The sequence below is a fragment of the Hyla sarda genome, chromosome 4 (genome assembly GCF_029499605.1).
Source record: "Hyla sarda isolate aHylSar1 chromosome 4, aHylSar1.hap1, whole genome shotgun sequence".
Classification (NCBI taxonomy): domain Eukaryota; kingdom Metazoa; phylum Chordata; class Amphibia; order Anura; family Hylidae; genus Hyla; species Hyla sarda.
In genome coordinates this window covers 296,290,050-296,304,815 of record NC_079192.1, presented here as the reverse complement: position 1 = coordinate 296,304,815, position 14,766 = coordinate 296,290,050, and the positions used below count along the sequence as shown (strand labels likewise).

At 45.9% G+C, this 14,766-nt stretch overlaps 1 protein-coding gene across 2 annotated transcripts in view; it reads left to right on the top strand.

Moving 5' to 3' along the window:
- Window positions 1–14,766, top strand: part of UTP20 (UTP20 small subunit processome component) — a 145,753-nt gene that overhangs the window by 76,157 nt on the left and 54,830 nt on the right. For both annotated transcript variants that reach the window (XM_056574591.1, XM_056574592.1), the window contains 10 exons: window positions 250–476; window positions 567–711; window positions 832–919; window positions 4,335–4,478; window positions 4,564–4,617; window positions 4,699–4,851; window positions 10,548–10,703; window positions 12,723–12,863; window positions 12,987–13,124; window positions 13,605–13,744. In XM_056574591.1, coding sequence (XP_056430566.1) covers window positions 250–476; window positions 567–711; window positions 832–919; window positions 4,335–4,478; window positions 4,564–4,617; window positions 4,699–4,851; window positions 10,548–10,703; window positions 12,723–12,863; window positions 12,987–13,124; window positions 13,605–13,744 — 1,386 coding nt within the window. The remainder of the gene's footprint in view (window positions 1–249; window positions 477–566; window positions 712–831; window positions 920–4,334; window positions 4,479–4,563; window positions 4,618–4,698; window positions 4,852–10,547; window positions 10,704–12,722; window positions 12,864–12,986; window positions 13,125–13,604; window positions 13,745–14,766) is intronic.

Below are 14,766 nucleotides of genomic sequence, written 5' to 3'. Positions count from 1 at the left end.
ATGGTGGTGGGGTCACAGGGTCAGAGTGGTAGGTACAGAAAAAACTATTTTAAGGTGCAGTATATGAAAATTTAATGTTTTGATTGACTTTTATATTGGTTACCTATCAATAGGCAGTTTTGGTTTCCGGCAGATTGATAAATCTAGGCTAATGACTAAATATGAACAATTGTTTATATCAGTAAAACCTTATCTTCCAGTGGTACAAATAAGAAACCTATTGATTTTTTTCTTTATTTTACTCTATAGGTTTTTTCCTTTACTTGCTAAGCAAAAGCCTGGACAGCCGGAGTTTGATGTACTACAGAATGCATATGCTCTGCTATCTACTAAGAATTTATCTGACACAACTGCGGGTGTAATCATAGATTTAACTAGTAATCTGCTCAACAGCCCAGACTTTGAGGAAACAGAAAGTCTCTCTCCTTTGGTCGTCAATGACTGTGTTGTCCAAGAAGCCACTGACGTCAATGATGGTAAGGAAGTCGGTCATCTATGTAATTGACAATGCACAGAACATAGTAGCTTTCCCTATAATAATGTGTGGGTACTTTTATTCTATTTAGAGTGCCCACCCTTTGGTGTGAAACTGGTATTACCCCATGTTCCTGTGCTTCTGAACTATCTCTGTAAGAGCATGCTAAATGCAGAAAAAATTAAAAAGAAGAAATTTGGTGAACAAGTCAGCAAGGAGCTAAGCATTCTTTCAAAGTAAGTACATTTATAAACAATGAAAAGGCATTCTGAAGATTTTAGGTAATTTAAGCAATATGGATGCATTCTTACACATATGTAAAAAATAGAATCCAATGTTTTGCCTTTAACCCACAGGATAAGCAAATTTATCAAAGACAAAGAGCAGAGTAACCAACTTATAGGGCTCCTTATATCCTACTTGCATAAAAGAAACTTGGCTCAGGTAAGTAATATGTTGTATTGTGTTATTCTATATAAAATTGTCTTTTATATAACATTGGAATCCTCGCCTTAGGATTGAGTTGGTGAAATTCCTTAATATGCATGTATGATTTCCTTGTCAACTCTAATTATTCAGAATTAATTAAAAACCATTAATATATGATGGATGGTTTGATAAATAGACTTTTATAGTAGTTGGTTTGTTAGATAAATAGACCTTTTATATTGACCTTTCGCCACTTTCGGTTATCAAAATTGATGATAGGCCCACAAAGGAGTCAGAGAGAAGGTTCCTCACATGTAGTCTTGCGTAATGCAGCTTACATGACTGACATAAATATTGTTTAAGCTCCCGTCTGCCACAAGGACCTAGGTGGCAGGCTTTTCTTGTTTGGTGCCCGGAGTGTGTTCCCAGAACCTCCTGTCAGCTATGATTGCTAGCTCTGGTGGTCTCCTGATTGGATTTCCGTAGCTGAGAGGAGAAACTGGAGACGCTGTCAATACAAGAGTGCTCTGTGCACCTAACAATAACCTTCTGCTCTTTTATGGCAGTCAGATGCTTGAAATAGCGTTTATTTTTGTAATGCAAACTGCACGTCTGAAAATTCACCTTCCTGTAAGCAGTTGTGATAGCTCAACACTGCTGACAGTTCTGCTTTAACATGATACCTACATGCGATATACTTTACTGAACCTATATAAATATGGTCATTTACCGCATTATCTTCAATGTAGTGAATATTTAAAGGGTACCTGTCAGATCCCATAATAAAAAAAAAATCTGTTACCAGTATGCAATCCTGACCATGTACATCTAATTTTTATGCCTCTTTCATTAGCTCACAGTGCTCACAGAAACCCTCTCAGGGTAAGGAGGCATGTCCCTCCTTGTGGTAATGGGAGGTGATTGGTGCACTTGCTTATGCAGCCATGTCCATGAGTCATTTCTTGTCCATGATTCATGGACAAGGCTGATGCTGCTGCAGGACTGGTTTGTGTACCAGTAGGTATGGGGACCCCTAGTGGTGGGATTTTCAGGAACTGTTTTCTTTTTTAAATATTCAAAAACATTTTATACAACCATATAATAAAAGGTCTTTAGTTTTTATCAGTAACATCATATAAAACATTTTTGGATCTTACAGTGCCAATTTTAATCTGCTTGTTATTAAAATACATTAAAATACATAGCAAATGGGTCAGTTGTTAACCCCTTAACGACCATGGACGTGTATACACGTCCAGGGCGGATGCACGTTCCCGCACCAGGACGTGTATACTCTTCCATGCCTCTCGTGGGTGCTGCCCAGTGCACCCACGAGATCGCAGCAGGGACTCGGCTGTAACACACAGCCGGGACCCTGCCGCACTGCCGGGACCGAAGTAAACTTCGGTCCTGGCAGTTTAACCCTTACAACCGCGGTCGGAAGTGACCGCGGGCTGTAAGTGTTATGACAGAGGGAGCTCCCTCTGTCCCCCCTGCAGCACCCCGCAGCGCGATCGCGGGGTGCTGTGTGTAATCCCCAGCGGGCGGGGACCTGCCGCACTGCCGGGACCGAAGACAACTTCGGTCCCGGCAGTTTAGCCCTTACAGCCGCGGTCGGAAGAGACCGCGAGCTGTAAGGAGTTTTGACAGAGGGAGGAGGCTCCCTCTGTCTCTCTCCTGTAGCACCCCGCAATGATCGCAGGGTGCTGCTGCTTACCTGGGCAGCCGGGGGTCTTTACAAGGACCCCCAGGTCTGCCCCGGTTATTGCCTGTGAGGACGTGCCAGAGGCACGTCCTCATATGCTGCCTGCTGGTGTAAAACTAGCAGGCAGCATATATCTGCAATGCTTTGGAATACTAAGTATTCCAAAGCATTAAAAAAAAGTGAAAAAATAAATAAAATGAATAAAAGTGTATAAAAACAAGAAGTATAAAAAAAAGTGTAAAAAAAATAAATTAGTGTGTAAAAAGTGTAAAAAAAAAAAATTATAAAAACACATTTATTAAATATAGTAAAAAATAAAAATGTATAATGTGTAGGATCACACGGCACACATCCGCAGCATATTACATGCTGCTGATGCCCGCCAACAGTCACAATAATGAGCTCCCTGCTGTGGCTGGGTAGCTTTGTGTGTCCACTAATAGCGGCAGATTTCCCGCTGGCAGTCATGAGCGGACACGCTCAGCAACCCAGCCACAGCAGTGATCTCGCCCTTGTGACTGCCGGGGGCATCCGCGGTGTGGAATATGCTGCGGCTGCGCTCTATGTGACCCTACACTGTGTCCCATTCATACTGCGTTTCCGCAGTGTTAGAGGTATCCGTCAGCATCAAAAGAGTGATGCTGACGTATACTGTAGCAGCTCCAGTCATTTCTGACTGCTACAGTATACATTGGCATCCCTTTTTTGACATGACAACGGACACCTATATTGCAGAAACGCAGTATGAATGGGGACTATTCATATAATGATGCCCTGAAAGCCAAAGGGGGCTCCTCTCCTTTGGGGTCCTACCACGCGGCCAAGGAACCAAATATAGCCTAAGCGGGGGTATTTCCAAACACGGGCCGAGCAGCTTAATAAAATATAGGGTGCATTTCTTGCAATATCAGAAGTGATGTACAAATAATATGCCCCACAAATGATGCATTTGTGAAAAAAGGCAAATTTCGAATTTTTAACACTGACATTTTAGTAATTACTGCCAAAAAACGATGGGGTTAAAATACTCACTGTACCCCCTAGTGAATACCTTGAGGAGTCTAGTTTTTAAAATTGGGTAATTTGGGGGGGTGTTCCTATGTTCTACTACCTTTAACATTTCTGCAAACCTTGCATAGCACACCAAAAAATATGTACTTTTCACATTTTCAACATTTTCAAAATTTCAACTTCAATTGTTAGGCTTCTAATTAATTTAAAATGTTAATTAAAAACAAAAAAAAATGCTGTCAAAATAGACATCTGAAATTATAAGTTTCATAAACTATTTGGTCAGTATGTATAAATATATGCAACCTATTAGTGTTAAAATAGCAAAAAATCTTAATTTTTTTTAAAAATGTCATGATTTTTTGCATTGTAAAAAAAAAACTACAAATGATATCGGCTTACTTTTACTATGTACATGAAGGACAACTTGTGACAAAAAACAATGTCAGAATTATCGTGATTGGCAAAACGTTACCTGAGTTATTCTCTAATAAAGACAGACATCCCCGATTTGAAAAAACAGGCCTGGTCTTTCAGGGACGTACAGGTTTATTTGGGTTGGTCCTTAAGGGGTTAAATATTATTTCAGCTGCCTTTATGGTTATCCTTAAAACTTTAGCACAAAATTGTACTTAGACATGGGATTCTTCCAGCACTTGAAGAGTCCATGGTGAAACATGTATGAAGTAACATATCAGCTTCTTTTACTATTAGGACACAGAAGTGGACATCCTGGAGACTGTGCAGAACTTGTTAAGACACTGCTTAAAACCCACCAATTTCCTAAAGCCGCTAGCCAAACTATTTGCAGTAGTTCAGAATAAATTATCCCGACAGACCCTTTGTACTACATTTCAGGTACAGTATGCATTTAGTTATGTTGCTTCTGCTCATGAACCTCTTTACTCAGTATTTAGGAGCTCATGTTAAATTTGTATTTTAGGTCCTCTCGGAACTTGATCCTCAGTTAGCGTATATCACTGATGTTGTTGTCAAGGTTTGTAGCATTTTGTTCTTGAAAGATCTGTTTTTTAATGATAATGCAAGTCTTTAACATCTTTTTTTTCTTTTTACACAGTTGAATGCATTTGATCAGAGACATTTGGATGATATACACTTTGATGTCAGATTAACAGCTTTCCAAAAAGCAACTGCCTATGTCAAAGAGATGAAGTCCATAGATGTGAACTACATTCTACCAATTATGCACAACTGCTTCTACACAATACAGGTAAATCTTACTCCTCCTCTGTAGGGTTATAGTTAATAATGTGCATTAAACAAATTAATAATAATCTGTGCTTTCTCGTTCAGCTCCATTGGGGGACACAGGAACCGTAGGTATATCTTGCTGCCACTAGGAGGCGGACACTAAGCATTAACAAAATAGAAGTCGACCCCTCCTGGCAGGATATACCCCTCCCACTGCCTCTGAGCTTATCAGTTTTAGCTTAGTGTTAGTAGGAGGCAGACGCAGGTCTGGAGCTCTCCTGACCTGGTCTTCTTTTTATTATTTTATAGTCTTGTTAGAGTAAAAAAAATTTCTCTCCTTTTGTTATTTTATCTAGGTTGGGGGTGATAGGAGCATGGCGCTGCCTGGTCCCCCACTTGCGAGAAAGGGGCACGGTCCATAAAGTATGCACCGTTAACCCCTTCTCACCACAGACCAGCGCTAGGGTTGTGCCCTGGGTCCAGGTCCCCTCTTGCCCCTGCTCGCCCTGGCTCGCCAGGTATGATGCAGGTGGCACCAGGCTTGTTGAAAACTTCAGGGGTGAGTATATGGGACCCCCTCCATCCCTACTGGCCTTTATCTCTCTCCGTATTAGGGACCCCCCTTTGGGCTGCTAGGGATTCTTTTTATCATTCACTTTAATTTTCTCCTTGGGGAGGGAGCCTGATCAGGTGTCCAGTCTCCCCTCTAGTACCTTATTTTAACAGCAGGATCTTTCCTTGCCGGCATCCCAGTGTGGAGGAGTCCTCTCACTGCTCGACTATGCGGTGTGACAGTCTTTCTGATTGTTGCACAGGCTGGCTCTCTGTTTTGGTTGTGGCGTTCTGTACGCGCATGGCCCTGTTCTGGCTCCTGCCGCCACAAACTCCTTACAGAGACCACAGCCGGCCTTCGTATTACTCCCGACAGCATGTGGTGCCCGGGAGTGTGGGCCGCAGACGGCGGGCGCCTGTAAATTTAGCCGCTGCCTTCAGCCCTGGCCCTCCGGTGGGTAGCTCCGCCCACTATTTTCGTACGGCCAGGTGTTCCATCCCCTCTGCCTGGGTCACATCCAATCCTCTGCCAGCGCGCGTACAAGAGGTCAGTGTAGGCCTCTCATGGTCTACTCCCTCTTGGCCCTTCTACCTATGGGAGGCTATGAACTCCCCAAGGGGTGGGGGGGTGCTGATCCCTCGCTGTCACGTGCTTCTTCATCTTCAGTCCTGGTCACTGCACACGCTGTTCCTCCAGCTGCTCTCTACAGGGATCTCACGCTGCTGCTGTTCCTGCACGCTGCTTGCTGTTCCGCAGCTTCTGAACAATGGTTCTCCTTCTCTCAAGGGACTTTCACCTCTGCAAGGGAACCCCACCTTCACTGCTGTTCCAGTTGCTACAGGACACAGGAACCTTCTTTATCTTTATCTGGGATGGCTGACTTATCTGTTGGGTTCTTTTCCATGTCCGGCCCCAGATCCGAAACCCTCCCCCCAGACAGGCACTAGTCACTTACTATTCTTGCACAGGCTGTAAAACTAAAATGCCAGGTGGTTTGGCTGAGTCCAGCTTTTCTGCCTGCTCCGCTTCACGTCCCAGCCCTCCTGTTTCTTCCGCCCAGGATGGCTCTCTGGAATGTGTGGTCACTGACCCTCCCCAGGTTTGGGCGTCCTCACTCTCCCAGATGGTTGCTCATCTGGTGCAAGTTTCCCGGGAGGTGGCTACTGCCTTAAGCATTCCTCCTTGCATCCTCACTTCCGGGAGGATCGTTCAGTCTCCGCTTGCCACCGACGCTCTCACAAGCGCCCCAGGGTCATTTACTCTGACTCCTAACCCGATGGGATGTCTCCATGCTGCTCTTCCTCCCTATCCCCATCTACCAGGCTCCCTTGGGGCCGCTCACGATCACCGACCCTCCATTCCAGATCTATGTCAAATAGATCTAGAGCCTCCACTGCCCGTTCCCAGTCTCCTGGGGAACTGGTGGACACAGATTCGGATCCGCACTCTGATTCCAAAGAGCTGTCATCCATGTTGGACAGTTTGGTGTTGGCCTTTCACCTACAGGACCCTGGAACTTCGAATCCAGCTCTGGAAGTTTCCTTCCGCCACACTCGCTGCTCTCCCAAGGTCTTCAATACTCATGCAGAGTTTGATGACCTGCTGAAGACTGCCTGGAAGCACCCGCAAAAACGCTTCCAAGGGTGTAAATGGCAGTGGGCTATGTTCCCATTTGCCCAGGACCTGGTCTCCAAATGGACTGCCCCACCTACAGTGGACCCTCCAGTCTCTTGCTTATCCAAATCCACCACTCTTCCTGTGACTAATGTGGCTTCCTTCAAGGACCCCGTGGACAAACGAATTGTGAATTTAGCAAAATTCACATTTTTTAAGCAGTCAGCTCATCCTTGCTTCCAGCGTTCGCCGCAACTTGGGTATCAAAAGCCTTGTCAGCCTGGGCCTCTCAACTTCGCCAAGGCGTTTTATCCGAGGCTCTTCCAGATGATCTGGCTGATCTAGCCCTACAGATCTCCAATGCTGGTGATTATCTATGCTCAGCGTCTTTGGAGTCTGCACGCTGTGCGGCCTTTGCTTCTGGCAACTTGGTGGCTATCTGCCGCCCTATGTGGTTGCAGGCCTGGAATGCTGACGCGGCCTCCAAGAAATCTCTCACCGAGATGCCCTTTACTGGCGGCCGCCTTTTTTGGCAAACGCCTGGATGAAATCATCTCCGAGGCTACAGGCAGTAAGAACTCTCTGCTTCCTCAGAATAAGGTGCGTCACAACACTTCTCGCTGCAAGTCCTCTTCGTTTCCTTTTCGGTCCTTTGGCTCAGGCCGCCAAGACAAACCAGCGCCTTCGCAATCTCAGAAGGCTCCTACATTCAAAGCGCGCCCCTCCTGGAAGCAGGACAGCCGTTCTGGCCGTTTTGCCGCCAAGCCAGGTACTGGCAAGCCTACCTCCGTCTGAAGGAGTGCCCCCACCAGAGCCTTCCTCTCAGGTGGGTGGTCGCCTATCCCTCTTTCGGGACGTTTGGTTGGCGCAGGTCCAGGATTCTTGAGTTTGGGACGTTGTTTCAGACTGCTACCGAATCGAATTTTTTTTTTTTTCTGGTCCCGGCCTCCCCACTCTCCCGCCCTCGCTGCGGCTTTTCAGTCTGCACTCCACACCCTCCTTGCGCAGGGGGTCATTGTGCCAGTTCTGCCCCAGGAGTGTTTTTTGGGCTTCTATTCGAATCTGTTCATTGTTCCCAAAAAAGTTGGAACGGTCTGTCCGATTCTCGATCTGAAGCTCCTCAATCAGCACTTGTACATGCGGCACTACCGAATGGAAACTCTCTGTTCTGTTGCATCCACGGACCAGGGCGAATTCCAGACTTCGGTGGACATATGGGATGCCTACCTCCACATTCCTATTTTCCGGCACACCAACTGTTTCTGCGGTTTGCCGTTCCAGCAGGTTATCTTCAGTTTGTGTCCCTGCCCTTCGGGCTGGCCGTGCCCCCCATAGTCTTCACCAAAGTCCTGGCAGTGGTGATCGCCATCCTCTGCTCTCGGGGAATATTGGTGCTCCTTTATCTGGATGACCTGTTGATCAAAGCTCAGTCCTTTGCACAAGATCAGGAGAGTCTCCACATCACTCTTCAGACCCTGACCAGTTTTGTGTGAGTGATCAACTGGGAGAAATCCAACCTCTCTCCCTCCCATTCTCTGGTCTTCCTGGGACTTCGCTTCGACACCGAAAAGGCTCTGGTTCTGCTTCCACCGGACAAGCCGAGTGTTCTTCTCTCCGGGATCCGCCTATTGCACCGCCCAGATCCGGTGACCATCTCACAGCCTTATGGCAATGGCGGAGGTGACAAGGATTCTTGTCTCGGCGGAACGCCAAGTTCCCTCCATATCGGCGATCCACATTCCGGGGTTGATAATTTGGAGGCGGACTTTCTGAGTCGCAACTCACCTGACCCCGGGGAGTAGTCTTCGCAGAAATTTGCGAATGTTGGGGGAACCCGGACGTGGACCTCTTTGCGTGCTGCCTAAATGAGCAGGTTCATGCCTTCTTGGCAAAATCCTGCGATCCTCTGGCTGTGGACGCGTTGGTCGTTCCCTGGTCACAGTTCGCCCTCCCTTACCTCTTCCCTCCGCCTCCCCTCCTGCCCAGGGTAGTGAGGAAGCTCAAGGCAGAAGGCGTCTCAGCAATTCAGGTGGCGCCGGATTGGTCCCGGCGCCTGTGGTTTGCCGACGTTGTTCGTCTCATGGCCGATGTTCCCATGCGGCTCCCGGATCGGCCAGACCTTCTCTTTCATGGTCATCTCTGCCACCTCAATTCACTTCCGCTGCAATTGACGGTGTGGCTGTTGAAACTGCGGTACTGAGGGCTTGCGGTTTCTCTCTCCGGGTCATACGCACCATGCTTCAGGCACGTAAACCATTCTCTGCCAGGATTTACAACAGGACCTGGCATGCCTATTTTCTGGGGTGCGAGGCCCGCTCCCTGTCTCCTGTTGTTTTTTTCCTTGCCAAACCTGCTTTCCTTTCTGCAGTCGGGGCTGGAAACGCATTTAGCGCTTAGTTCCCTCAAGGGGCAGGTGTCGGCAGGTTTCCATTCTTTTTCAGCGCCCCCTGGCTTCTGATCCTCATGGTTGCACCTTCCTTCAGGGTGTGGCACACGAGGCTCCTCCTTACAGGTCGCCCTGGGACCTAAATTTGGTTCTCAGTGCTTTGCCAGGCGCCCCATTTGAACCCCTTCAGGAGATCTCTCTCCACTTCCTTTCTTGGAAGGTGTCTTTTCTCATTGCTGTGACCCCCATCCGGCAGGTGTCTGAATTGGCGGCTCTCTCCTGCTGACCCCCCCCCTTTCTTGTCATTCACAGGACAAAGCTGTGCTTTGGATGTGGTCAGAGCTCTGCGTGTTTATCTCTCGGCCACCTCTTCTTTTCTGCACTCTGATTTGCTGTTCATCATTCCTGAAGGCCAGTGCAAGGGGCTTCCAGCTTCTAAGGCAACCATATCCTGGTGGATCCAGTCTGCCATATCAGGGGCCTATCGTTCTAACAGGAAGGCCCCCCCTTTCCGGATTACGGTACACTCCACCTGCTCTGCTGGGGTCTCCTGGGTGGTCTTCAACAGGGCTTCAGCCCTGCAGGTGTGTAAGGTGGCTACTTGGTCATCCGTGCATCGGACGCCGGTTTTGGGCGTAAAGAGTTGCAGGTGGCGGTGGTGTTGCCATCCACCTGATTCTCTGGCTGGGTTCTGCTTTCCCACCCCAGGGACTGCTTTGGTACATCCCACAGTTCCTGTGTCCCCCAATGGAGCTGAACGAGAAAAGTTGATTTTTTTATACTTACTGTAAAATCTCTTTCTCAGAGAATCCATTGGGGGACACAGCACCCACCCGTTGGTTATTAGTTTGTTGACTTGAGAGTTGATTTCCTGTCTGTGGGTTTGTTCGGTGGATTTTTTGTCTGAGTCTTCTTCGGACTCTGTAGTAATTTGTCGGTTTCCTCCTACTGCTTTGGGTCTAAACTGATTAGCTCAGAGTCAGTGGGTGGGGTATATCCTGCCAGGAGGGGCCTAGTGTCAGCAAGATATACCCACGGTTCCTGTGTCCCTTAATGGATCCTCAGAGAAAGAGATTTTACAGGAAGTATAAAAAAAAAAAAAAAAATCTACTTTTCATATTGAATTTCCAATCATAATGCTGTAAAATATTGTATGTTTCAGCTTGGTGATATGTCTTTGAGTGACAACGCAGGACTTTTCCTTACCAGTGTTATGAAGCAGCTGGTAGCAGTAAAGCACAGAGAGGAAGATTTCCGGGAGATCATTCTGCGCATTTTGCTTGAGAGCTTAAAGACTGGCCTAAAAAGTAAAGTTGAGGTAAGTTGTTGCAATATTATGGAAAATGAAGTATACATGTTATTATATAATAATGTTTATTTCAATAAACATACAGTATTTCAGTAAATACATGTGTTCTTGATTAGATAATTTTAGAATTTTTTTTTTTTTTTAGACCCCTGTGTCGTTCCTTTGTTATTGCTTCTAGAATTGTATAAATACATTGGCAACTAGGGGTGTGTCCCTATAATACCTAACAGTATAGAGTTCGTAATAACAGTATCATACCATATTGCTGTTACGGGTACTTCGGCCTTCGTCATCATCCAGCCCCCCCCCCCTTGTTTTCTACTCACCCCCCCCTTGGCGGGACGTTAGGGTGAGCTTGTCTGGGCCATCTATGCTGCAGGGACCGTCCGGTGGGGATGGTTAGTCGTTGCGGGCTGTCCATTTTCACCAGGGGGTGCCTCTTCTCCGCGCTTCGGCCCCGGAGTAGTGACGTTGCCTTTACGACGATTCACAGGGACGTTGAGCAACATCCCTGTGTGTCGTCGTTAAGGCAACGTCACTACTCCGGGCCAGAAGCGTGGAGAAGAGGCACCCCCCCCCCCCCGGTGAAAATGGACAGCCCGCAAGGACTAACCATCCCCACCGGACGGTCCCTGCAGCATAGATGGCCCGGACCAGCTGACCCTAGTGTCCCGCCGAGGGGAGGTGAGTACAAAACAAAAGGGGGTGGGGGGGGGGCTGGATGATGACGAAGGCCACAGGGGTCTTCAACCTCCAGACCTCCAGAGGTTTCAAAACTACAACACCCAGCATGCCCGGACAGCCGATGGCTGTCCGGGCTTGCTGGGAGTTGTAGATTTGCAACATCTGGAGGTCCGCAGGTTGAAGTCCACTGATGAAGGGATTGACAGGCGGAGTTCACTCGAGTATAAGCTGAGGGGGACGTTTTCAGCACGTAAAATCGTGCTGAAAAACTCTGCTTATACTCGAGTATATATGGTAGCATAGCCTATAGAAGGCATAGACCACTCAGTTATGCACGTATACCTTTGCAGAAAACAGGGGAACATGGTCCAGCTGACATTCTGGTGCCATTTCAGATAGCCAATAAAAAAGCCAAACACGTTCACATAATGGAAAGACTAAACAAAGCACACAGTCTGCAGCCATTTTGTCCCCACAATCTCCAGCAATACAGCCGAAATGAGATTACTAAAATTATATTGGATGAGAAAGGGTTCTAGAAAACTCTAGGTTGGAATGCTTGAAGAGTACACTATCAGAACAAAAGGAAGTAATCAAGACTACACCACATAAACATCCCAGTGGATATACTGTACCATAGTGGAATCAAAAAGACAATTTTCTTTAGTCTAACAGGTGTAAAAGACCTGGTGATGGAATCTATATCAAATCACAATGGGAGGAAGTTGAAATTAGCTCAATGTTAATTTTCATTTGTACAGTTTTTCAGGTGGGGTTTATAAATTTATAAAGATATCATAGCATGAAAATGTTGCTGTCGCTAATAACAGATACCAGCAAATTATGTTGCTCTACCTTGTGTGACAGATTCCTTTAAACTAGTTTAGCTCATTTAAACGAAGTATTGATCAGTGTTAGGCTGGGTTCACACTATGGTTTGTCAAACTGCATACGGCCGAAGAAGCAGCCGACCTGAGGCTGCAGTTCACTCCCGTCGGCTCATAGACATACATTAACTACGGTTCCCCTATACGGCTGAGTGCGGGCGCCGCGATTAAGCCCCGCCCACCCCTCCTCCCAGCCGTTTACGGGAACCGTAATTACAAACCGTAGTGTGAACCCAGCCTTAGTGATATTTCCCTTCAGCCTTTATAAAATAAAATACATATTTAAACCTACATCTGTTGGCTCTCCAAGTCTCTGATTTTCAAGGAGCTTGTATGTCTATTTTTTTAGTAGGAGATTTAGGTAGAATGGTGGTGAATGTTTTTTGTGCTGTGTCTTAAAAGAGCTATTGACTAAGGTGTTGTGTATGTGATATGGATGATCTTTGTCTTTTACCAGACTGTTCAACAAGATTATACTACATTGCTGTCAAATTTGATCCGAACGTTTCCTGAGCATCCAGAATTCTCTGACTTTGTTCAATTGACAGATTACAATGATCCTGAAATGGATTTCTTTGAGAATATGAAACATATCCAGGTATCTGTACTGTGTAAATTCTTTATTAATTTTTTTTGTTTTAATTTTTTTGCAGTCAATTTTCACTGCTGTTTGGCAAATCTTTAAACTTATTAGTATTGTTTTTTTTTCCTCTTTTTGTAGATCCACAGGAGAGCACGAGCATTGAGAAAACTAGCAAAAAATTTAAGTGAAGGAAATGTAGTGTTGTCCTCCAAATCCCTGCAGAGTTACATAATGCCGTATGCAACCAGCACTATATTTGATGAGAAAATGCATAAGGTACGTAGTAACAGATGGGGAAATGTGTCATTGCCTTCCTGACGTTTTTTTGGAGGCTGTAATTTGGCAAAAAATGTTTCGCCAATTTCAAAATAGACACTTTCTGCAAAACTGACTGTGAAATGCAGTGAATCAATATTGCCATTGCAGTGGAAGATATTTACCATGTGCACCTTTCTGAAAAAGGTGCCAACGTTCAAAAAAACGCAATTTAATACAATGTCTGCCTTCCCTTTAAGAAAGTGACATCTTACAGAAATTGGCATATTTTGTCAATGTCTGTGTGTCTCCTCCTTATCACAGGGAGGTTAAGTGAAAGTTTACCCCTACTATATAGATCTGGAGGCAGATAATACAGTAGCTGATGAGGACAACTCAGTGTCCATTTCTTTTCAAAGTGTATGACCACAGCACCTCTCCATTTGTACCTATTGTAATCTCCCATACTAGTTATATAATCCTGTCTCTATTGTTTTTCAGTATGAACATATGGTCAATGCTTCAGTGGAAATGATAGGCTCTGTGTGTAAACACTTATCCTGGTCTGCATACATGTATCAGTTAAAACACTTTATTCATGTGCTCCAAATGGGACAGATCAATCAAAAACTGGGAGTCAGGTATTGTATTTAGTTTTCTTTTTTCTTTAGAGTAATTTCTATAAAACTTGCACTATGTGGTAAACAGAGCCAACTGCTTCAGAATCTAGTCACTGCACAGATCCAGCCATGGCAGCCCCCTAAACAGCTGATTGACAGGGGTGTCTAGTGTCTGCACTTCACTGCAGTTGACAGCCAATACTGAGCATAGGCCATCAATCATTTTTGTCTGGAAAATCCCTTTAAGTTTAGTGCTGACATCTTCTGACCGCTGAAACAAACTGCATTGATTCATGTTGTCTATTGTCTCTTTATATTTGTGGTAGCCCTTGGGGGGGGGGGTGTATGGTGGTGCTATGGTATCTGTATATGAGGGGTTAATATTAACACTGTCACTCGTGACGCCAGGGTGAGGGCTGGTATTACTGAGGTATAGCTTAGGTCTATCGCCGCCCTTCCCAGAAACGACAGGCGCATGCAAATAATGACTGAAGGTCCACACTGGAGTTAACTGAAGTAAGCTTTACTCTTGAACTTGCAGTACATTCAGAATACAGTAACAGTCTCTGCAATACACTTCTATAGATTTCAATGACTGACAGTTGCTGCGGACCTTGCGTCTTTTGCAGGTTAATAGAATCAAAGCAATGGGTGCGTGGATCCGTCCGGATTTAGGGGTAGATTAGGTCCGGTGGATCCGCAGAATGTTTTGGGATTGATACACTCTATATTTGCTAAGGATCGGCCGTTGATGTGAGGCTTGGGCCTAACTCACGTTTTTTTAGGAGCGCAGGTTCTATAGAGAGATGTTGCTCGCTTAGCAACCCAGGAACAAAGAGAACTAAAAGGGCTGCCGCGTCCCTTATATGGACAGGGGGCGGAGCCTAATTTGATAGGTCCAAGGCCAGCTGTCACTCACCGTCACACAGGCTTCTGGGTGATCATCTGACTTGCTATACACATAATAAAACCAAAACGAGGCTAGAAATACCATAGTGAGGCTTGGAACGCATCACATGACCCGAAGGCCCTGCGACGCCATG